Here is a 23985-nt window from a genome sequence, read left to right on the forward strand (position 1 = left end):
CAGTTAGTCTGCAGGCTTTCACTATGGTGCACAGAGCAGGAACTTAGTAACACTTCGTGACTCCAAGAAGGAATGAGTGAGTGTTGGTAAATAAAAAAGTACAGAAGGTCATGGTTTTGGACTAAGCTCCTGCTCTAGGCCCCACAGACCAGACTAAAATCAAAATGGAATCCCCCATGCTAAAGTTCCACATCACCAAATCTAAACTAAGTTGTTATCTGACCTTCCTAGAAATCAGGAGAGAGATATAACAGCCAATTAAAACAGGTCAATTTCAATATTCAATGGGCATGATAATGAAGTTCCCTCTGCTTTAATCTTTACACAAAACACGGTAGCCTGAGGGATCCTGATATTAACTAATCAGTTATTTTTCTATTGTTCTGTCTCCCTATCCCCACCTTACAAGAAAAGTAACTTTGTTTCTGAGACAGGGTCTTGCTCTTCCGCCCACGTTGGAGGTGCAGTAGCGCAATCACAGCTCACTGTGGCCTCAACCTCCCAGGCTCAACCTGTCCTCCTTTCGGCCTCAGCCTCCCAAGTAGCTGGGACTACAAGCACATACCACCATGCCCAGCTAATTTTATCTTTTGTAGAGACGAGGTCTTGCTATGTTGCCCAGGCTGGTCTCAAACTCCTGGGCTCAAGAGATCCTCCCTCCTCGGCCTCCCAAAGGGCTGGGATTACAGGAGTGAGCCACTGTGCCCAGCCAAGAAAAGCAACTTTGAAAAGTGACTAACCAGCTTTCTTCAGCCCTTTCCTGTCTGTAAAGCCAACCTCTTCTGCTCAACTCTTTGGAACATGTATTTTATTTAATGGAATGAAGTGTTGCCTGATTCCAGAATTGCAGTCAACAGTTGAGATCTGTAAATTTGTTGTACTTTTGTCTGTTGATGATGTTTTTGGTTCAGAATGAGAGTCAGTGGTTTGAATGCACTGGTACTGAGTCCCTACGATAGCTAGAAGTTACAGAGAGCAAGAGCTTTTAGGAATGGCATTCTGGAAGGAACCTGGCACGATCTCCTAAGAGGAAATGCCTGGTGACTCTGTCTCAAAAGGTTACTTAATTATCAACACCACCAACTTCATTTCCGTTTTAAATTTTATTACATCAAAAGAAAAAACCTCTCCACAAAACAAATCTTAAAACCTACACCAAGCGAAAGAAATTATCATCCAGGTTCTAACTCCACCCCCCAAAACAACCTTACATTTAAAAAAATCCAAAAGAAATAGAAATACCAGCTTCAAAAATATTTATCCAAAAAGTAAGGCATCAACTTTACAAAAAAATAATTGAAGGAGGGGAGGAAGTTGGAGGAATGAGAAAAGAGGGAACAAGAAGATGGTCCCCTGACCCTCCAGGGGCCAACCCCAGCCTGCCGGGCATCTACGCTGAAGGGGTCACAACTCAGACCAAACTTGGCATCTCACCAACTATGGGGCAGGCAGGCTGGGCGGGGAAGCTGGGAGACACCACCCAGGTCAGGAAGGGCTCCTGTGTATTCCAGTTTAAGCAGACAGAACTGCGGTGAGGGAGAGAATCCCGATTTGTGATAAAAGGATCCTAAGTCCTTAGTGCAGCAGGAGTGACTGGGGAGGTTGCAGGGCCCATGACAAACTCCATGGCCTTCCATTGGAGCCCAGGGAAGGGTCAGAGGCCGCCAGCCACAGAGGAGGGCCTTTTTTGAGGACCTCCAGAGCGGGCGCCCTGCTGCCGCTGCCCTCTCACCCTGCCCCAAGACGGCATGGCACTGAGACCTGAGAGGAGTGGGGGGCTACTGGAGTTGAGGACGGACGGGAAAGGAACTGGGCTTCAGTCAATGCTCTCCCCAGTCTCCCAGGGTGTGGAATGGGCACCTCTGGGGAGGGGGAAAGCGCCCTTCCTCCCAGGGAAGGCATTTAATATCAGATCCGTCCTGAGGGTTAGAAATAGGGGAGTATTTTTAGGCCAAGTTCTTGGATGGGAGGTGACTTAAGGCTGATTTGGCTCCGATCTCAGGCCTGAAGGACTTGGGGATCCTTCACACCCGGTCCCAAGCCAAGGCCCAGAGAGGAGAAGGGCATGGTGCGGGCGTGCTGGGAGTGGCTGTAGGGATAGCAGGGGACTGCTCCTTCCTGTGATGGGGAGGTGGAGTTGCTGAGAGAGATGCCCACTAAATTAAAAATCAGAAGCCTTTTTGGCTTCTGGAAGCTTTGGCACCATGTTGGGGGCAGGATGCAGGAGGCAGGGGCAGGGCTGGGTTTCTGCAATCTGAGCCTTTCTCAGTATGTTCCTCAACCGCCTGACTTGGGGGTGGAGAGGCTGTTCTTCTCCTTGGTCCTTAGCTCTGGGAGTTGGCGTCCTGAGGAGAACCGAATTCTGGACAGGGAGCCCTGGCTGGGGTGGGTGCAGGTATGATGGGGAGGGGCAGGAAAGAGGGCAGAGGGAAGCATCCCCTTGGATTTTGGGTCCCTGGTGAAGAGATAGGGTCTTGGGTCTCTCCAGCTGACCCCTTGATGGGGACAGAATTGCTTGAGCCTGTGCCCCCGCAACACAGCCCCTGTGGCCACCTCTCCTCTCTGAAGGGGCCTCCCTGGGAGGGAAGGCAGTAATGAGCTCTGGTTCCTGAAGAAGCAGCTGAGGGTATGGCCCGGCATCTTGGCACCTTGGCATCTCCCCTCTCCTCCAGCAGCTGGGAGTGTGGGCAGCACTGGAGTGGGGCCTGGGACATGGACCCTGGGGTGAGAGACTGGTTCTTTGGGTATGAATGTGAGTTTTTGTTTACAATTTCTCACTACCCACACCGAAGTCCTACCACTGCCTGACAAAAGCAGAGAGAGGGGTGTGTGTGTACTTGCATGTGTTGGGGGGACCAAGGCAGGGAGGTAGGATAAAAGGGGAGGGAGGAGAGAGTAGCCAGCTGAGGGAATGGTGGTCCTTAGGGCTGGGCCTGCCCCGCCACGTCCTTGTCCTTGGTGGGAGTGGGTTGGTACATGGGCTGCTGCTGCTCCTCCATGTCCTCATTAGCCTTCTCTGTCCCTGAGCCCTGCTCCGCCTCGGGGTACACGACCACACACATCTTCTGGCTCACCAGGGTTAGCAGCTCTGTAGGAAGAGATCAAACAGAAACCAGGCCGGTGCTGAGCATCCCACCAACCTGGCCAAGCGGCCCCGGCCCTTCCCGGCTCTCCTGCTCCAAGTTCTGCCTCTTCAGAGCAGTCAGTGCTTGAGGAGAATCCTTTCCACCTGGTCTGCCTCCTGCATCTCCTGCCGGCTGCTCCTTGCTCATGAAGGCCCCAGCCTTCCACCTTCCCTGTGCCCACTGACCCCCAAGTCCAGGGTCTCCGCTGGTCTCCACCCAGCTTGGGGCAGCTCTCACAGGATGGCTGATAGGTTGCCTATTTAATTTTTAAATTTTTAATAATAGAGATGGGGTCTTGCTATATTGACCAGGCTGGTCTCAAACTCCTGGGCTCAAGTGATCCTCTGTCTCAGCCTCCCAAAGTGCTGGGATTACAGGTGTGAGCCACTGTGCCCAGCCCAGGTTGCCTATTCTTGCAGGTCTAAGGTCTGTATGGAAATGCCAGCTGTTCTCCTCCCTCAGAGGTCTCTGGGAAAAGGCATCTGCTTTCCCTGCTCTGGACTCCTCCAGAGCTCTGTGGACTAAGGAGAAGGCGAGCCTAGGTCTCCTGGCCCTGGTGGCTCCCCCACCCCATCACTGACCACTGCATTCCAGCCCAGGAGGCCCTCAAGCCAGCCAGAGCCTCCAACAACTCACCAATGAAGTCACTGAAACACTTGGGCTTGTGTTGCCAGTAAACACCCAGGAAATAGACAGGCACTCCTGTCAGCATGATGGCCAGGCCAATGCCACACACCACCGGCTCTGACCACAGGCTGAAGACCAGCAGGAAGGCCCAGAACAGCAAATAGATGATGGGGAACAGCAGGTTGATCTGTGGAGCAGAAGCATGAGGCATGTGAATTGTGTAGGCCCCGCGGCCCCCAGGACTAGGGACTGAGGCATTCTCTCTCTTCTTCACCCATAGAGACACATCCTCAAGGGCAAAGGCTGGGCTTCCCTCAGCTCTGTGGTCCCACACTCATCCCTGATAGGGCAGGGGCTATATGCACAAATGTTGATGAACATGGATGGTCAGACAGGAAAAGGATGGGGAGGAGCTAGGGAGGAAAGGACCCCCCTTGCCCATGTCCTCGATCCTGGGTGTGATTAGACAAGGCCTCATCATGCATGCCATGTGCCTGTGGCAGCCAGAGAAGCCCATAGGGATGGAGAAGCTTGCTGGCACATGGGTGCGTCTGCTGAGGTCCTAGGGTGGAGGGGAGGTGTGGCAATGCACAAAGTGCAGGCAGGAGACGATTCTAATCACTCAGGCTCCCTGGTCCTCGCCCACTTCTATGCAGGGCCCTTATGTGGGCACAGTATGGCAAATGTCAGCTCCTTATGGGCCACATGTGGGGAGTTCCCTAGAGTATCCTCTTCAGGGCTCCAGGGGCAGTCCTGATTCGGCTGCCTTTCTCTTCCTTGTCTTCCTTGCTCAGAAGGGATGTGTGTGGTGGGGACCTGGGGTTATTCTACCTCCTCTTCCCTCTAGCAGGTTTTCTAAGAGTGAGAGTAGAAAATCGTGGTGGAAATGCCAGTGAACTGAGAGATTTGGAGAGCCTTTGATTTTTCAGCTGGAAGGATCTTCTAGAAGCATCTAGTCACTGTTTCTAGAATAGGATTGTACAAATAGCTCTGGAGTACACTCTATTCTTCTAATTTGTTGGAGAACTCATAATGCTCTAGCATGTCTTGTTCTGAGCAATCCCATTAATTTCTATCACAGAGTTATATCTTGTAGCAATATTAGGTTCACTGAGCACCCTATATGTGTAGGGCTATGGGAGTTTAAAAAGAGAGGATCATGGAGGGTTGCAGTGGACTAGAAAACTTCAAGGAAGAGGAGGTACTTGAGGCGCATTTGGAAAATGGTTACAATGTAGATGGGCAGATAGGAGGAAAGGTATTCTGGGATGGAGACACAGCACATAGTGAACCCAGCTATCTGGAGGGACAAGGAGGAAGTGTTGGGGAGATAAGAGAACCTTGAAAAGTCAGCTGGAGTTTAAGGCTTAGACTGGTAGGAAACAAAGGAATGTCAAGATGAAAGTGACATTTGATCTGACTTATTCCCCAGCTACAGTCTGCTCCGATCTCATCCCCAGTGGAGAACACAAATGATGGTCCCATTCACAAATGGCCCTTGCTTTCCAAAGGGTCTGCTACCATCAGAGATGATGATGTGTGGTCAGCAGCTAAGAAGAGAGGTGATTTAAACATCTGAACTGCAGCTAGAACCACAGAGGAAGGGGTGGGGACCCCAAAGGGAGGTTCTCTCACCTTGATGGGGCGGGGGATATCAGGCTTCTTCCAGCGAAGGACTATCTGTCCAGCAACCGTGACCCCATAGAACAGGTAGTTGATGAAGCCCACGTAGTTGATGAGTGTGTACATGTCGCTGGTGACCAGCATCAGCAGGGTGGAGATGCACTGGGGAAGTGGGAAGAGCTCATCAGTGATCCAAAAGATATTCGGAGACTGGTATTATAGATTAGGGGCTGTCCCCCAGCCTGCAGGCAGATGATGCCATTGTATAATGGATGTCTCGAAATGGAGACTTTAGAACCTCCCCTAGTAACCTAGGACGTTACAACATCTTTATCGCTAGGAAGTCCTTTCTTATTACAGGGGTGATGATGAAAATATTTAACCACTGGTATGGCACAGGCACTAACCACTTAGAATGGATACTGGGCATAAGCAGCTAGACTGACCACCCTGGTATTACCTGGCTCTGTGTCAGCCCCGGTTTCATTTGTATGTCTCTGTTGGTTATAGCTCAAGCTAACTTCATTTTTTTAAATCCCTTAGGGAAGATTGTTAATAACAGATTAAGGCTCTATTCCTGCCCTCATCCTTTTCTCCTGGCTGAGTCATCTATTTTTCTTCCTTTTCTTTATTAATTTCAAAACTGGTTACATAGAACTTACTGTGTGCCAGGTCCCTATTTTTAGCATTTGACAAAGATTAACTCACTTAACCCTCATAACATCCGAATGAGGTTTTCTTGACAGAGTCTACTTTCCAACTTCAAAATCATCTCTGTGGCTCTCTTGGAACCATGCTCCTCCCTTCTGATAACTTGTGAAGGTCAACAAAAGTTCCGTCCTCCTGTGAGAGCCGATGGTTAAAATAATTGAGATGCTTTCAATGGTTCTTGCTGCATCTGCCTTTTAGTCACACTACTGCACCAATAGCTCTAACTGGGAAAAGAAAAAAAAAAAAGGGTATGGCCCACTGGGAGTACTGTCTTCTCCAGCCACCTTTCACAACCAACCAGTCAAGGTGACCTTCATTCCTACATCTGAACATTCTGATGTTGTACAGCAATGCTGTACAATGCTCTTGACTCCCATGAGCTCTGTTATTCTGATTTCTAACTGCTTCGCCAGTGGACCAAAATCATTTTTAGTGTTTTATTCAGGATCCAGAAGGAAAATAAAAATAACTCAAAAGACTCAATGGGGACAAGTCTTTGTTCCTTCCTTTAGCTCTCTCTAAATGATTCTACTCTGGGGATATTTTATTCCCATCTCTTTCCTGTCCCAAGTTTCCTTTTCACAGTTTTCAGTTTATCAGTCTTCCTCTATGATTTTTCTTATTTGGTGTACTCTTAACACTAAATTCATTTCAGTGATGTTTCCAAGAGACTGGCAGGCTGCCCTGAAGCTTGATGTGGGGAGTGGGTATTTGCAGGGACCAACCAGCCAGGAGTAGAGACCAGTGCCACAACCCCGCGGTAACAGGTGTGAGGAGAGCCAAGGGAGACATATTTTTTTGAGGCTGTAGAATCCTGAGGCAGTCAGTTCAGTCTGACCCAAAAGGATGGGAGAATGGAAATAAGTCAGCCCGAGAGCCTTAGGTATTTCAGGACTCAGGATCTTTCCTTGCTATATCTCTTGATATTAACAAAGCTGATGAGTATCATTTGCCAGATCATCTAAGATCCAGTGAGACCTAGCAGCAGACTGGAAAGGTAACAGGGGTGTGTGTGAAAAGCATGAACTCCCAGCTTAGACTAGGCACAAAAAGAGGGAGGTGTGTGGGGAGTTACAGCAGGAAGGGCCCTTACTGTGAAGAGCAGGGCTGGGATTGGAGTGCAGCGCTTCACGTGGATCATGGCCAACACACTAGGAAGGTGGCCCTCTCGGGCTCCAGCGAAGAACAGCCTGGCAGGGAGAAAAGCAGGTCAGCCTGGGATAACCCATGGACCACCAAGCCCGAGTTCCTTCATCCATGCCTACCTTCTGCCCACACAGGGGCATCCTCCCTCCAACCGGGTACCTGCCTTCACATGCACACTTTCCGCCCCACCAGCCACAGAACCTGTGTTCACAAATGCAGGTGCAAGCAAACCAGAGGCAGCCAATGGAAAAGTGGATGAACCCTGGGTATGTTAGACCCTGAATGTGGTAGGGGTGGCTCAGGGTTACTGATAATTGTACTGTCACTCAGTGGGGTGCTCCCAATGCCTGGAAGGCTGCAGGAGCAACCTCTGTCTGTTGCCTTAAGTTTTCATCTCTTTAAAAGCATTCCTCACATCCTCAAAGGATGCAGATTCCCTGATACACTGGGACCGAACTGCATATGGAAAGCTTTAAAAACACTTTTTTTTTTTTGAGATGGAATCTTGCTCTGTTGCCCAGGCTGGAGTGCAGTGCCACAATCTCGGCTCATTGCAACCTCCACCTCCCAGGTTTAAGCAATTCTCTGCCTCAGCCTCCCGAGAAGCTGGGATTACAGGTGTGTGCCACCATGCCCGACTAATTTTTGTATTTTTGGTAGAGACGGGGTTTCACCATCTTGGCCAGGCTAGTCTTGAACTGCTGACCTCATGATCCACTCACCTCGACTTCCCAAAGTGCTGGGACTACAGGTGTAAGCCGTCATGCCTGGTCTAAAAACACTCTTATCCTAGTCAGAGAGTAGTTGTTTTTGTGGGAGTGGAGAACTGGTGGTGGAAATGTTCTGTATCTTGTTTTGGGTAGTGGTTGAATTTTGACAACTGTCAAAATTCATCAAATGGAAGCCAGGCACAGTAGCACACACCTGTACTTCTAGCTACTTGGGAGGCTGAAGTAGGAAGACTGCTTGAGCCCAGAAGTTCAAAGCCAGCCTGGGCAACATAGTGAGACTCTGCCTCTAAAAAACAACAATGAAAAACAAAAACGAACAAACACAAACAAAACTACCCCCACAAAACTCATCAAAATGAACATTTATGATCTGCTTTTTTTTTGAGACAGAGTTTCGCTCTTGTTGCCCAGGCTAGAGTGCAATAGCGTGATCTTGGTTCACCGCAACCTCCGCCTCCCAGGTTCAAGCGATTCTTCTGCCTCAGCCTCCTGAGTAGCTGGGACTACAGACATGTGCCACCATGCCCGGCTAATTTTTGTATTTTTGGTAGAGATGGGGTTTCTCCACGTTGGTCAGGCTGGTCTCGAACTCCTGACCTCAGGTGATCTGCCCGCCTCGGCCTCCCAAAGTGCTGGGATTACAGGCGTGAGCCACCATGCCCAGCCTATGATCTGCTTTTTTTAAAAAATATGGAGGCAGGGTCTTGCCATGTTGCCCAGGCTGGTCTTGAACTTCTGGGCTCTAATGATCCTCCCGCCTCGGGCTCCCAAAGCGTTGGGATGACAGACATGAGCCACCGCGTCCAGCCTGCATATTTTATTGTATGTAAATTGTACTTAAAAATTTATATCCTGTCTTGTGGGATTGAGTTAAAAAAAAATTATATCCTGTCTGGGCTTGGTGGCTAACACCTGCAGTCCCAGCACTTTGACAGGCTGAGGTGGGAGAATCATTTCAGCCTGGAAGTTTGAGACCAGCCTGGGAAAAATAGTGGACCCTTGTCTCTACAAAAAATAAAAATAAAAAAATTAGCCAGGCATGGTGGTGTGTGCCTGTTGTTCTAGATACTCCGGAGGCTGAGGTGACAGGATCACATGAGCCTGGGATGCTGAGGCTGCAGTGAGCTGTGATTGTGCCACTGCACTCCACCCTAGGCGACAGAGCAAGAAACTGTCTCAAAAAGAAAGAAAAGAAAAGGAAGAAAGAAAGAAAAAATTGGAAATATCCTAAGTGCCTAAAAGTAGGAGGTTGATAAAATAGATTTGCATAAGATGAAATGTTATGGGCTAGGCACAGTGGCTCATGCCTGTAATGCCAGTGCTTTGGGAGGCCGAGGTGGGTGGATCATCTGAGGTCAGGAGTTTGAGACCAGCCTGGCCAACATGGTGAAACCCCGTCTCTACTAAAAATACGAAAATTAGCCAAATGTGGTGGCACGTGCCTGTAATCCCAGCTACTCAGAAGGTTGAGGCAGAATTGCCTGAACCCAGAGGTGGAGGTTGCAGTGAGCAGAGATCACGCCATTGCACTCCAACCTGGATGACAGAGTTAAACTTGTCTCAAAAAAAAAAAAAAAAAAAAAAAGGAACATTATGTAGTCATGTTTTTGAAAAAAATTGATTACATGAGAATATGCTCAAAATATAACATTAAATGAAAAAACAGTACTGAAAACTATAATGCAAATAATTTTTTTTTTTTTTTGAGACACGGTCTTGCTCTGTTGCCTAGGCTGGAGTACAGTGGCACAATGACGGCTCCCTGCAGCCTTGACCTCCCAAACTCAAATGATCCTTCTGTCTCAGTCTCCCAAGTAGCCGGGACTACAGGTGTGCACCACTATGCCCAAATGCCAATTAATTTTAAGATTATTTATGGGCCTATTTATTAAAATGCTAACTGATTATCTCTGGGTGGTGAAATTATGGTTAACTTTAATTTTCTTCCTTATACATTACAGAAAAAATTTTAAAAATTGTAAAATGCAGCCTGGGCAACATGGTGAAAACCTGTCTCTACAAAAAATACAAAAATTAGCCAGGCATGGTAGAGTGTGCCTGTAGTTCCAACTACTGAGGGGGCTGAAGTGGGAGGATCACTTGAGCCTGGGAGGTTTGAGGCTGCAGCGAGCTGTATTTGCACCAGTGCACTCCAGCCTGGGTGACAAAGTGAGACGCTGTCTCAAAAAAAAAAAAAAAAAAAGATAAGGAAAAAATGAATAAAATTGTAAAATAGATGGAATATTTATAATCAGAATAAAGATTTTTTTTAACTTAAAAAAATTAAACTTTTTATGTTTCCAATTTTTAGAGATGGGGTCTTGCTCTGTCCTGCAGGCTGGAGTAGAGTGGCATGATTATAGCTCACTGCAGCCTCCAATTCCTGGACTCCAGTGATCCTCTAGTCTCAGCCTCCTGAGTAGCTGGGACTACATGTACATACCACCATGCTCAGTTAACTTAAAAAATGATAATTTTTTTGAGATAATTGTAAATTCACATTCAGTGAATCTTACAACGAAGTACAGTTGTAAGAAATAATAAAAAGAGATCCTATGTATCTTTTGCCCAGTTTCCTCCATTGGTAACATGCTACACAATTATATTATAGTATCACAAGTAGGATATTGATGTTTAAATCAATTTTATTTTTTACTTATTTTTCTTTCTTATTTTTTTGTAGTGACAGAGTCTTGCCTTGTTGCCCAGGCTGGTCTTGAATTACTGGGCTCAAGCAATCCTTCCACCTTGCCCTCCCAAAGTACTGGGATTACAGGCATGAGCCATCATGCCCAGCCCCAAAAGTTATTTTTTTTTTAATTTTTTTTTTTTGAGATGAAGTCTTGCTCTGTCACCCAGGCTGGAGTGTAGTGGCACGATCTTGGCTCACTGCAACCTCTGCCTCCTGGGTTCAAGTGATTCTCCTGCCTCAGCCTCCTGGGTAGCTGGGAGTACAGGCACCTGCCACCACGCCTAGTTAATTTTTGTATTTTTTTTAGTAGAGGTGGGGTTTCATCATATTGGCCAGGCTGGTCTCCTGACCTTGTGATCCACCCACCTCAGCCTCCCAAAGTGCTGGGATTATAGGTGTGAGCCACCACATCTGGCCATAAAAGTTATTTTTAAAAAGAAAAGTTTTAGGCCAGGCGTGGTGGCTCACACCTGTAATCCCAGCACTTTGGGAGGCTGAGGTGGGTGGATCACAAGGTCAGGAGATCGAGACCATCCTGACTAACACAGTGAAACCCCGTCTCTACTAAAAATACAAAAAATTAGCCGGGCGTGGTGGCAGGCACCTGTAGTCCCAGCTACTCGGGAGGCTGAGGAAGGAGAATGGCGTGAACCCGGGAGGCGGAGCTTGCAGTGAGCCAAGATTGTGCCACTGCACTCCAGCCTAGGCAACAGAGCGAGACTATGTCTCAAAAAAAAAAAAAAAAAAAAAGAAATTTTAAGAGAATAATTTGAATGTTCCTGGCATAAAGAAAAGACAATATTGAAGAAGATGGGATATCTCAATTCCTCTGATTTGATTTTTACACATTATATCAATGTATTGAAACATCATCTGTACCTTGAAAATATGTACATCTATTATATACATATGAATATGAAACTTGAACATAAAAATCAGCCCTCCTTCCCTTTTACTCTCCTAAGAGAAAAGTGAATATTAGGGGCTGTCAACAGTAATTTACATGTCAGTGCAAATTGGACCACTTTTTTCTATTTTCTGGGGAAAGGCTCACCTAAGGGATGACAGGCAGGATACAGCTTGACAGGAACAAAAAGGCACAGATTCAGTGCACTGGGAGTTCAGAGAATTGTCACTTACTTTGTAATTTGTGTATGGAGTAGACTGAAGCTAACAGCAGCAGCTCATCAGAAGTGTGGGAGTTGACTGTATCCCCAAATACCCATAAGCAGTAACCATAATGAACTCCCTAGGCCAGTGTCACTAGTTTCATGCAGCCATACACATCCCTGTCCCCTCTCCCATGCTGCCGCCCCTCTACAAGGCAGTCTCATGCACCAGGTGCTCTGTGGGACTTGTCGTGCACATAGCCAGGGTCCTGCATTCACGTCCCTCCCCCACATGCAGACAGGACTAAGTGTAATTGTCCAGATCCAACAGCATTTGCAAGTGTCAAGTTCACAACAGACAGTCCTTGCCCAGCTAGCCGACAACAGAGGAGACGATGACATTAAGCATAACACACATCCACACACTCTGACTCTTTAGCAAGGATCATCCACTCCCTACCCGAGAACACAAAGGAGTGACAGGGGATAAAGAAGGAGGGAAGGAGAAGGAAGGAAGAAGGAACTGGAAAGATGAGCAGAGGAGGCCTGGGTGTGTGAGGTCTCGCCTCTGAATCGGAGGTGGAGCACACCATGCGCCACCCTTTCCTGCATGCACACACAACTAGACCACATGCACGCAGACCGCTGCTTGGCCTGCCTGAGGGACAAACCCCACTCTAAAGTGACTGTAGCCAGTCACTCTCCTCCAATAGATCTCAGGGAGCCTCATGGGTCACTGTTCTTCCACTGCTCGGCCTCGGCGGGGCCTCCATGTGGCCACTGCTCCTGTGTAACATGCACACGAGGTTGCTGTGGGTGAGTGTCATAGGGTCCCAGGGTACAGGGGACACCCACACCACCTCTTTCCAGCCCTGGGTCCTAAAAACATGGCACTACCTTGTTATTTCACAGGAACTCTTCCCTGATGTGATGGCTTTGGAAGCAGCTGAACTCAGGGACTCATCTTTGGAGCAGGACTGTACCCTGAGGGCAGGGGGTGCTTTCTGAGAACCTGGGAGGACCCCTTGAACCACACAAGTGGAAGTCATTCAACATCTGCTAGCCTCAACAGCCCCTTCTGAAGACAGCAAAAGAAAGGGCCGGGTCCCCGGATGCGTAGAGGCAGGACCTGGGACTCGTGGACCTGCTTGCACTTCTGGCTTCTGAGAGAGCTCTGGGGTGGGGGTCATGGATAAAAGGCTCTTTCTTTGGACAGATGTTTGCTTTCCACTTTCCCCCACCCTCTCACTTCACGTTCTCCACCTGAGTCTCATGGGTGGCCTCGAAAAGGCCTCTCCAGCCGCCTCGGTTGAGCAGGGAGGAGCTCTGCATTCTTGGGGCAATTAGGGTGAACCCATCCCACCTGCAGGCTAGTTCCAGAACATTCATGGGAGGCCAGACCCAGAGGCCCCAGGCACAAGTCTCCCTCTTGGTCCCTTTCCAAATGGGGTTCTTTTCCAGCCAGCAGCAGCCTGTTTCCAGGCAAGTGGAAATGGGGGCTCTAGGACGGCAGCCAAGATACTGTCTTGCTGCCAACTACAGCCCCTGACTGGGGGCTGCATCAGGCAGGCTGGTGGCCTCCTCTGTCTTCTGCTCCTTTTGAAATGAGACAGGCTACTACATGTGAAGCACCTAGGATCCATATGCCACACACATCGCAGGTGACCACGTGAGCAGCACACACTCCTCAGCATCCACACTGACACACACGCCCTCGTGTGAGCAATCACGCCTCTTCAAGCCCACCATCCAGATGCCCACACAGACCCCTGCTGACAGAGACAAGCCCACCATATACAAACACAGCAAAGTGCACAGCGGAGTGGCCCCTGGCCGGGGAAGGGCCCAGGCAGCACTCACCGAGAGGAGGTGAAGAGAGACCCATTCACTCCTCCAAATGTGGACAGGGCAACAGAAATGGGCATGATCCAGGCCATGACTCCTAGGAGCTTCTCTCCAAAAGTCTGGGAGAGGAAACAAGGAGATAAGCAAAGAAGGAGAGGTTACCACTGCCCAACCCCTTAGCTCCCACTTCACTCTGGGAAACCATTTCTCCCATCTCCACCCTTGTAATTCTCTCTGGCCAAGTTGCTTAAGAGCCCCCACCCTCTCAAGGGTGGACCCCCTCCACAGGGGGGTTAATGCATGTTTTAGGCTAATTAACTGAAGAAGGTAGTACACAGTGGTAATAGTAATAATGAACTAACGCTATTCTTGTTTTATGGATGAGGAAGTGAGTCACACAGTGATTAAGTAGCTTGCCTAAGATCACACACCCAGCAAGCGGAGGGACCAGCACTGGAAGCCAGGTGGTGTGATCCAGGCCTCACATACATTATACGATTTCTCCAGCACAGGGAAGGGCATGGGCTTGTCAGGCAGATCCTTGCCCTCCAGCTAGGAGCTGTGAGACCTTGAGCAAAGCTTATGATTTTTGAGCCTCTGTTTCCCAACTGCAAAATAGGGATTAATCCAGAATCACAGGGTGAGAATTTCTCAGTTCATCAAAACAGATGAGTTGGGGGTAAAATGATAAGAATGAGCCCCTCCTTAGTCTGAGAAAGAAAAGGCTGTGAAGCTATAGACGAATCTTCATGTATTCAAGGACTATACAACGCAGGGGACCAGCCTTGTCTATATTCCCTGAGCCAGGTTTACAGCACATTACTGAGGAGAGATTGTTCAGAATAGAAGGCTGTTGGTCATAAGAACAGGCTGCCCCAGGAAATGGGAGGACCTCTTTTCTTTACGGTCTTTTGAGATGAGGCCAGTGAAGAGACTGGCAGGGTGGTGGTGGCCCAGCCTGATGCCAGGTGAGGGAGCAAGGTGCCTCCCAGGTCCTTCTTAGATGTCAAGGATCCCAACCCCTTGCACCAGTATGGTCTCTTGCCCCAAAGAGCACACCTGACGTCTGCTTCTGGATAGGAAGGCAGAGAGAAATGGCATGTCTTGTGCAAGATGACGTCTTTCTGAGGAGGGGCCTGTCTGCTTCATGCCACTCTCACATTTAGAGCTTGAAGTGCCCAAGATTAGGAGTTGGCAAACTTTCTCTGGAAAAGGCCAGGTAGTAAATGTCTTACAGCTTCTTAGGCCATGCGGTCTCTGTGGCACTGACTCGGTTCTGCCACTGTAGCTGTTCTAGGTACAACCCAGCCACCAGTTTGCTCCTGGGCATTTAAAGATACCCCAGCCAATGACATATGTTGTTTCTGTCCTGAGAACTTGGGGGTGATTTCCACTTCCCCAAGGCCATGGATCAGGAAAAAGTGAGTGGGGCTACAGCAGGCAAGTCTACGTCCACATTCCTCATATGAGAGACTGGGACTTTCATTTCTTACCACAGCGACGGCGTTGGATGCCAGCAGCTCCTGAGGGGACATTGCAGTGACATAAGCGACATTGGCAAAGACATACACAAATGTGACCAGTGGGATGGAGATGAAGATGGCTCTGGGAAGGTTCCTGTAGAGGGAGAGGAGGTGAGGGGAAGGGCTGGCACCCGGGACGCCAGACTTGCCATGCAGTCCAGGGGGTGTCTTCTGTCTTTCTGCAGGCGCTTAGCCTTGCAGACTTCTGTGAGGCTTCCTTTCCCTGGGAGGTGGCCTTTGCCTCAATATGGGCAGGATAATTTAAAGGAAAGGAGGCTGAGCGTGGTGGTTCACACCTGATATCCCAGCCCTTTGTGAGGCCAAGGAGGGAGGATCGTTTGAGCCCAGGAGTTCGAGGCCATCCCTGGCAACATAGCAAGACCTCTTTTTTACAAATTAAAAAATTAACTGGGCATGGTGGCATGTGCCTGTAGTCCCAGCTACTCAGGAGGCTGAGGTGGGAGGCTTGCTTGAGCCCAGGAGATTGAGGCTGCAGTGAGCTATGATTGTACCACTGGACTCCAGCCTGGATGACAGAGTGAGACCCTGTCTCTAAAAACAGAACAAAAGAAAAAATAAGTTAAAAAAATGAAGGCAATAAAACAACTCAGGTTGGAAGTATGCTCCACACCTGTTGATCTTGACCTGGATCTCCACAATGCACCTTTTCCCCCTGCCTCAAGACACCAAGACTGGCCTGTCCTAAAACAAGCAAGATTCCCAGAAGCCTCTCAGGGCACAGTTCGTTGTCTAAGGCAGTGGTGTTAATGCAGTACAGTTCTCAGCTTCTAATCGGGTCTGGGAAAATCACTGGATCCTTTTCTCCTCCTGGTGGGGTGAACGGCAAATGGTTTAATGCCTGGGAAATGAACTACAATTTCAGGATAGATCAAATCACAGTCCGAATGGGGCTGAGGAAGGCGAGGTGGGCAATGTACACCTGCTCCCTCTTTCCAGCAGCAGGTGCTGTGGCCCTTCAAGGGAGAGGGAATAGCCGGGCTCTTTCAACTCACTTGTAGGGATCAACAAGTTCCTCAGTCACATAATTCAGAAAGTTCCAGCCTCCATAGGCAAAGGAGCCCTGAAGGAAAGCCAGTGCGACGAGGCCGATGTCAGGTTCCTGGAAATTCTCAAATGCATTCTTTGGCTCCAGCCAGAAGTATTCTCCTGTGGACACATGCAACAGGAGGCTGCTCAGTGAGACAAGCCAGGAGCCCAGCAACCCCTGGCCTGCCCTGGCCCACCTCTCACCCCTCCGTGTGGCAATGACACCAACTCTGTCTTGTCTCCAGTGAACCCAACATATTGGATACGTGGGGATAAAGAGAGCAGGAAAATTCAGGTCCAGGGCTTCCGAGGCCCTGGAAACTAGGAGTCCAAATGAGGGTTTAGGTTCAAAGCACAGTTCTGAATGCTCATTCTGTAAAAGGTAAAGTTATTTAAAAGGAAAGGACATGGTAAATTGGGCTTTGGAAATACAGGATTGGAGACATTGGTAATCTCCTGACCACTTTCGCTGATATCTAAGTTTCTACATTTTCATGAAGAAAGCATCCAGGATTGGGCGCAGTGGCTCAGGCCTGTAATCCAAACAATTTGGGAGGTCAAGGCAGAAGGAATGCTTGAGGCCAGAAGTTTGAGACCAGCCTGGGCAACATAGCGAGACTCCCATCTCCACCACTAATTAAAAAAATTAGCTGGGTGTGGTGATGTATGCCTATAGTCTCACCTATTTGAGAGGCTAAGGTGGGAGGATCACTTGAGCCCAGGAGTTTCAGGCTGCAGTGAGCAGGAGAATCACTTGAACCTGGGAGGTGGAGGTTGCAGTGAGCTGAGATCGCGCCACTGCACTCCAGCCTGGGTGACAGAGCAAGACCCTGTCTCCAAAAAAGAAAAAAACAAAAACAAGCAAGCATCCAGAACAACAAACACTCAAACGTGAGTTTCCATAATGCTATATTAGTTCAAGCTTGTTTTGCTGCTTGCTTTGTTGATATCCTCCTATCTGTTTCTGAGGTGTGTGTTTGGTCTCTCTTTTCTTTTTTTGAGATGGAGTCTCGCTCTGTCACCCAGGCTGGAGCGCAGTGGCGCGATCTCAGCTCTCTGCAACCTCCACCTCCCAGGTTCTAAGTGATTCTCCTGCTTCGGCTTCCCGAGTAGCTGGAGTTACAGGCATGTGCCAACATGCCTGGCTAATTTTTTTGTATTTTTAGTAGAGACAGGGTTTCATCACGTTGGCCAGGCTGGTCTCGAACTCCTGACCTCAAGTGATGCGCCTGCATTGGCCTCCCAAAGTGCTGGGATTACAGGCGTGAGCCACCATGCCTGGCCGTCTCTCTTTTCAAGATTCCCTAAGGACAGGAATTTTTTTTAGCAAAGAGCTGTTTAAACTGCCTTCCCAGCCCCTAGCACAGTGTGCTGCAGACTGTGGGTCCTTGGAATCGTCTGCTGACTGGCTAAAATTTCAATGAGATAGAGAGTAACTGATCATATGTTACTTATTCATCTGCAGTTTAGCATTGGGACAGGAAATAAGGAGATTAGGGTGACCAGGAGAAAGAATTGAGGCCAGCTTAGGAGGGACTCACTATTTTTGACAAGATAGCGCAGTGATTTCCTTAAGTCTAAATGCCTGAAAGCAATACATAACCTGTTAAAGAACTTAATCCAACTGTTTAAAACAATCAGGCATATTATATAGCAGAAACTTAATTATGTTTCCTGGAGTAGAAGTCCAGGCTGCCCACACTGCCTTCAGGGCTTGCGGGAAGTTTCCCTGTTTGTCACCTGACTTTCTCCATGAGGCAGTGACACTGGGCAGAGCCTCGAGGTGCCATGGGTCCCATGGAAACCAAATACAGCCTCAGGCTTGGAAAGGGCCAAATCCAGTGGGGAATGTTGGCAGGGGCCCCGGGAATGCAGAGCTCTCTCTCTCAGAGATTATAAGTAATTTTGAAACATAAAATACCTTTCTCTGTCCTCCACTTTAAGATGTGGACAAGATTCAACAGAAGAGGCAGGGAGCTTCCCTGGGGTTGGGGGAAAAAGACAATAGGTATCTAGAGATCTGGGGTTTTTGTTTGTTTATTTGTTTTTGAGACAAGGTCTTTCTCAGTCGCCCAGGCTGGAGTGCAGTGGCACAATCATAGCTTACTACAGCCTTAAATTCCCAGGCTCAAGTGATCCTCCCACCTTAGCCTCCAGAGTAAGCGAGACCACAGCCATGCATCACCATGCCCCGCTAATTTTTAAAATTTTTTGTAGAGATGGGATCTCATTATGCTGCTCAGACTAGTCTCAAACTCCTGGGCTCAAGTGATCCTCCTGCCTCATCCTTCCTAAGTGCTGGGATTACAGGCGTGATCGACCACACTTGGCGGATATGTGGGGTCTTTACCTAGCTGTGCTAGAGCCTTGAGGTAAGTATGGGAGAGGTGACCTTTGCAGCCTAAGGGGAGTATTCCCTACCCCCAACCACCTCGGGGAAAATGGTTTCTCCTTCCCTTTTGTCAAGCAAGGGAAGAAGAAGAGAAGTCACTCAAGGCTAGAATTGGGGAAATCTCAGGGTGTACATACCTTCAAAGCTGGGCTGAGAGGGTGTGTATATGCAAGGGGAGGAAAGCTGGGCAGCACCTGTTGTTCCTGTGATACTCACCTTTGCATATCTGTACAATCCCCATGATGATAATCAGGGCCAAGGCCAGGAGCTTCCCAGCTGTGAAGACGTCTTGAACCCGGGTGGCCCACCGCACACTGGAACAGTTGACCCATGTGAGGAGCACTGAAATGAAAGACCCCCAAACAGATCTTCAGGGGCTGTATCTGGCTGCATGATGCCCAAGGCACACAAGCAGAAGTGCTCCCTCGTCCTGATGATGAGATTGTAATAGGTGAGCCAGATACCCAGCAAGCTCAACCTCAGGGACCAGAGACTGTGGCTAGGTTAATGGGTTACAAATGAAGATTACATGTCCCAAATTAGAACTTGGGAACAGCATGCCCTGGTGAGGGCTGGAAGCCAGAAGTAGGCATGGAAGTGTAGGCACTGGCTTTGGGGGTAAAATCATATCTGATCAGGGCACAAGTATGGGCTTTGTCTTCAAGTTGTTATTTGTGCAAGGGGAGCTGTGAGCAGCTGGTGGGATTCAGGAAGTCACTTTCCTGAGCCTGATTTTGGGGTAACAGAGGCTTAGGGGAATCTTCTGTTACTTAGGCTTATTGAGATATAATCTACATCTTACTAAAACTCACCTTTTTTAAGTGTACAGTTTGATGAGATTTGACAAATGCATTGAATGGCTTAATCACTTCAACACTTCATATGTAGAACATTCCCAACACTCTAAAAAGTTTCCTTATGCATCATGCTCCTTTGTAGTCAGTGAGGCAAATCTTCTTATCCTACCTCTATAAGCATTACTTTGACTTCTGTCCCTATAGCTTTGTCTTTTTCAAAATGTCACGTAAATGGAATCATACAATATGTGGTCTTTTGTGTTTGACTTCTTTCACTTAACATAATGCTTTCGAGATCTACTCATGTTGTTGCATATATTACAATTTGTTCCTTTTTATTGCCAGATAGCATTCTACGATATACAGGTATCTGTTTGTTTTTCCATAGACATTTGGGTTGCTCACAGTGTGGGACTATTATGAAGAGTTGTGATAAATACTTGCGTAGATGTCTTTTTTCTTTTTGTGGATTGTAGAGATCTTTGAGTGGGGTTTTCATTGCTCTTGAGTAAGTCCCCAGGAATGAGATTCTGGGCCATAGAGTAAATGTGTTTAACTTTATAAGAAACTGCCAAACTGTCTTCCACAGTGGCTGTCTCATTTCGCATTCCCACTGTCACGTCAGAGTTCCTGTTGCTCTACATCTTTCCCAGCATTTGGTATTGTCAGTTTTTGCTAATGGACATGTAGTTGTATTTCATTATGGTTTTGATTTGCATTTTCCTAATGACTAATGATGTTGAGCAACTTTTCATGTGCTTATTTGCCATCCATTTACAAATCTTCTTTGGTGGCATGGGGAGTTGCAATTCTCTACAAAAAATTTTAAAAATAAGCTGGGTGGTGTGGCAGCTCTGACTTCACTTGAATGGCTGATCAAATTTTATCAATATCTTATTCTTAAATGGTACTTCTACTTTCCAAGTATTTCCCAACCTTACTTGATGCTGAGAAGGTTAGGGTATGATGGTCCTGACATTACCCGTCTGTAACCTTCCTTCGTGCACCGTCTCCACCTGGCAAATCCCTTCTCCTCTTTCAAGATCCAGCTTAAATGTCACCTGTTCTATGAATCTTTATAATTCAGCATGTTATTTATTCCTAACAACATGCCTGCAAGGGAAGATATATCAGCTGTGTTTTGTACACGAGGAACAAAGTTTGTTCCTTCTTTCCAGAACAATCCCATACCACTTTGTTTATATCTAACATTGGGATGTATTTCTTTTTTCTTTTCTTTTCTTTTTTTTTTTTTGAGACAGAGTCTCACTCTTTCGCCCAGGCTGGAGTGCAGTGGCGCAATCTCGGCTCACTGCAAGTTCCACCTCCCGGGTTCACGCCATTCTGCTGCCTCAGCTGGGATGCCACCACATCCAGCTAATTTTTTGTATTTTTAGTGGAGACGGGATTTCACCGTGTTAGCCAGAATGGTCTCAATCTGCTGACCTCCTGATCCTCGGCCTCCCAAAGTGCTGGGATTACAGGCATGAGCCACCGTGCCTGGCCAGGATGTATTTCTTTGTATCAAAATGACCTGCTTCTGGCCGGGTGCGGTGGCTCACGCTTGTAATCCTAGCACTTTGGGAGGTCAAGGTGGGTGGATCATGAGGTCAGGAGTTTGAGACCAGCCTGGCCAACACAGTGAAACCCCGTCTCTACTAAAAATAAAAAAATTAGCTGGGCATGGTGGCGAGTGCCTGTAATCCCAGCTACTCGGAAGGCTGAGGCAGGAGAATCACCTGTACCTGGGAGGCGGAGGTTGCAGTGGGCCAAGATTGTGCCACTGCACTCCAGTGTGGGCGACAGAGCTAGACTACATTTTTTTTTTTTTTTTTTTAAGACACCAAGGGCAAGTAAATGTTTTCACGTTTTTAAATCTCAGGACATATCATTGGTGCCTGCAAATAGTAGGTGCTCAGCAAGTATTTAATAAAAGAATTTAAAAATATCACAGTTCATTAGCCTTCCAATATCATCTCAGTCTACACGTTCCACAATGCACATCAACAGCTTCTGCTCCCCAAGAACCTCATCAAAAGGAGATACAATCCCTAGTTGGCTTCATGTTGCCAAAGGGCGACAGGAAACTTGACTTCAAGAGTAGAAGCTCCTGACTCCTCATGGAAGAGCTACTATCCAAGATGATGTCATATAAGGAGAAGCAAAACATGTTGTCAGAGGAAGGATTTTAAGTGCCCAAGCAGGGAGAACACTTTGTAAATACCCGAATGTTCCAGATGGACTGACATCCTGATAAATACACATTTGGTTTGTCTTACTCAATTCAATAAGGATTTCAGGATCATGTGCCTGGTGACAAGCCAACCTAGGTCACTCTAAACAACTGGGTCTGTGATCTCAGCTTCTTCCCTGGGCCCCAAGGCATGCAAGGTACAAGGCTGGGCCCCTTCACCCAGGAATTCAGGCAGACACAGCAGTAACTCAAGGATAAAGGAGATTGATAAAAGGAAGGAAGATTAGGAAACAAACCCCAGGAGCCTCAGGGACAGGTAAGGATTACACAATAAGGAACCAGATCTTGATCTCAGGGAAGAAAATCCTTCTCCAAGGGGAGGAGAGGGCAGGAGGGGGAAGTGACAGAAAGTACTTGAGGAAAACAAGGGCAGAGCGGGACAACTCAAAGAAATCCCTCCTCCCCTAAGCAGATCACCTCCCTGTTGTGCTGGAAAAGAAAACATGAAATCATCTCTTTACAAGATGGACCTTACTGAGTCACACAGAAAGACACCTTTAAACTGTCAGCTTTGTGGTCTTCCTGGGGTGACAGAGATAGGGATGCTTTGTCAAATAACCTATCTGTGGCTATCTTCTGTCTTGCCTAATCTTATCTCCATCACTTCCCAAGAACCCAGCCCTTGACTAATATTTAACCTTTCACCTTCACAATAACCTTTCAGAAACAAAAAGAAATTCGGAGAATGAGGTGGGGATAGGCAGGTTGCCTGTGACACCTAATCTCCTTGGAACAATGGCTGCAGGCCCCAGATCTGGCCCTTCACCCTGCAGTTGGGTGATCACACCATGTGACTGAGGGGAAAGAGGGTATCAGTCTCCTGGTACCACAAGACAACTTCCCTCACAGCAGGCTGAAACCTGAGCCTCCATCCAGAGAGGAAAGGTCAGTGGGTGCTTGCCAAGTTCCTGCCCTGCTTAGGAGCCCTGCTGCTGGCTAGCTACTGCCTGGCACTTGTCTGTTGCTGACGATGATATTCTAGAACCCTCTCTTCTCGGCTAGACCCTGAATTCCACATGCCTGAGATACAGTGACCTCAGGGAAGCTACATGTAGATGAGGATCATTGGCCACAGCAGCTTTGAAATGTGAGGGGCTTTTCATCCAACCATCCATCCATTCATCCATCCATCTATCCATCCATCCATCCATCATAGATCCATTCACCCATCCACCCATCTAGCCATCTATCATCCATGCATTCATCCACCCACCCGTCTATCCATCCATCATCCATCCACCTACCCACCCATCCAACCATCCATCATCTATCCATCCATCCACTCATCCACTCATCCATCATTCATGCAGGGCCTACATGTACTAGGCATTCTAGTTGGTGGGGAGGTTATTGATAAGACACAAGTCCCTGCCTTTAGGAAGTTGGCAGTGTAACAGGGATGACAGGTGAAGAGATGGCCACAAAACAATGAGGTGATGGCAAAGTTATTTGCAGAAGCTAGTGGGCATCTATGAGGAACCCCTAACTCAGCCCAGGGGAATCAGAGATGCCTCCTATAGGAGGAAGAGACCCTGGCAACATGGAGAAATTTATAATCCTGGTCCAACTGGACAAAATAAAAAGTCATAAGACTCTAGTTCTTGTACATTGTAATCTAGTTGTGGGAGTGGCTGCTGCTTCTTTAGAGGCCCTCATGGAATTCCAGGCTTGTATATATATTTTTGGGCATTTCCTCCCCTCTTTCCTTCTTGCTTCCTGGGTAAAAAATAAGATGAAAGACTATTAAGGAGACAAGAGTTCAAGAAGATGCTTAAGTCAGGGGCGGGTTACTTAATCCATCCAGTTTGAAATACTCAACATCAAGGTGACAGAAGAGATACAAAGAATGAGTCAGGCAGGAGGAGGAAAATTCAGATTCTAGCAATCTGGAACACTGCCCAGAGTCCAGGGCCTCCCAGCTGCCAAGCAGGAGAGATGGGCTCAATGCTTTCTGCAGGACTGGCAGAGGGATTCAGAGTCCTTGCTGCCGACCTGTAACTGGCTTGCCCACTGCGGAGGGCTGGGCTCCCTGCAGAGAAGGTGCCCTCAGCCCCAGCCCAGCTCTGACCCCAGACTTTGATCTCCAGGAATTACAGAAGTCTCTCCTTCACTTCCTCCCCTTGGCAATGACAGCAGATCTCTTTGTATTGGGGGCAGTTGAAGGTAGAATTATGACCATCCAAGATATCAACATTCTAATCCCTGAGATTTGTGACTATGTTATTTTAAATGACAAAAGGAACTTTGCAAACGTGATTAAGTTAAGTATTTTTTTTTTTTTTTTTTTTTTGGAGATGGAGTTTCCCTCTTGTTGCTCAGGCTGGAGTGCAATGGCGTGGTCTCGGCTCACTGCAACCTCCGCC

General features: G+C 47.8%; 1 protein-coding gene across 5 annotated transcripts in view; it reads right to left on the reverse strand.

Moving 5' to 3' along the window:
- Positions 1-1084: 1084 nt before the first annotated feature.
- SLC7A8 (solute carrier family 7 (amino acid transporter light chain, L system), member 8) overlaps positions 1085-23985 on the reverse strand; it is a 65096-nt gene continuing 42195 nt past the window's right edge. For 4 of the 5 annotated variants that reach the window (XM_011990665.1, XM_011990664.1, XM_011990666.1 and 1 more), the window contains 8 exons: positions 18788-18913; positions 16146-16299; positions 15103-15226; positions 13625-13728; positions 7180-7276; positions 5388-5537; positions 3762-3939; positions 1085-3088 (listed from right to left, as the gene is read on the reverse strand). In XM_011990665.1, the coding sequence (XP_011846055.1) occupies positions 2922-3088; positions 3762-3939; positions 5388-5537; positions 7180-7276; positions 13625-13728; positions 15103-15226; positions 16146-16299; positions 18788-18913 (1100 nt within the window). In that variant the 3' untranslated portion in view covers positions 1085-2921. The remainder of the gene's footprint in view (positions 3089-3761; positions 3940-5387; positions 5538-7179; positions 7277-13624; positions 13729-15102; positions 15227-16145; positions 16300-18787; positions 18914-23985) is intronic. The other variant, XM_011990668.1, reaches the window with a different exon arrangement.

This window comes from Mandrillus leucophaeus, unplaced genomic scaffold (assembly GCF_000951045.1).
Source record: "Mandrillus leucophaeus isolate KB7577 unplaced genomic scaffold, Mleu.le_1.0 Scaffold380, whole genome shotgun sequence".
NCBI classification, from domain to species: domain Eukaryota; kingdom Metazoa; phylum Chordata; class Mammalia; order Primates; family Cercopithecidae; genus Mandrillus; species Mandrillus leucophaeus.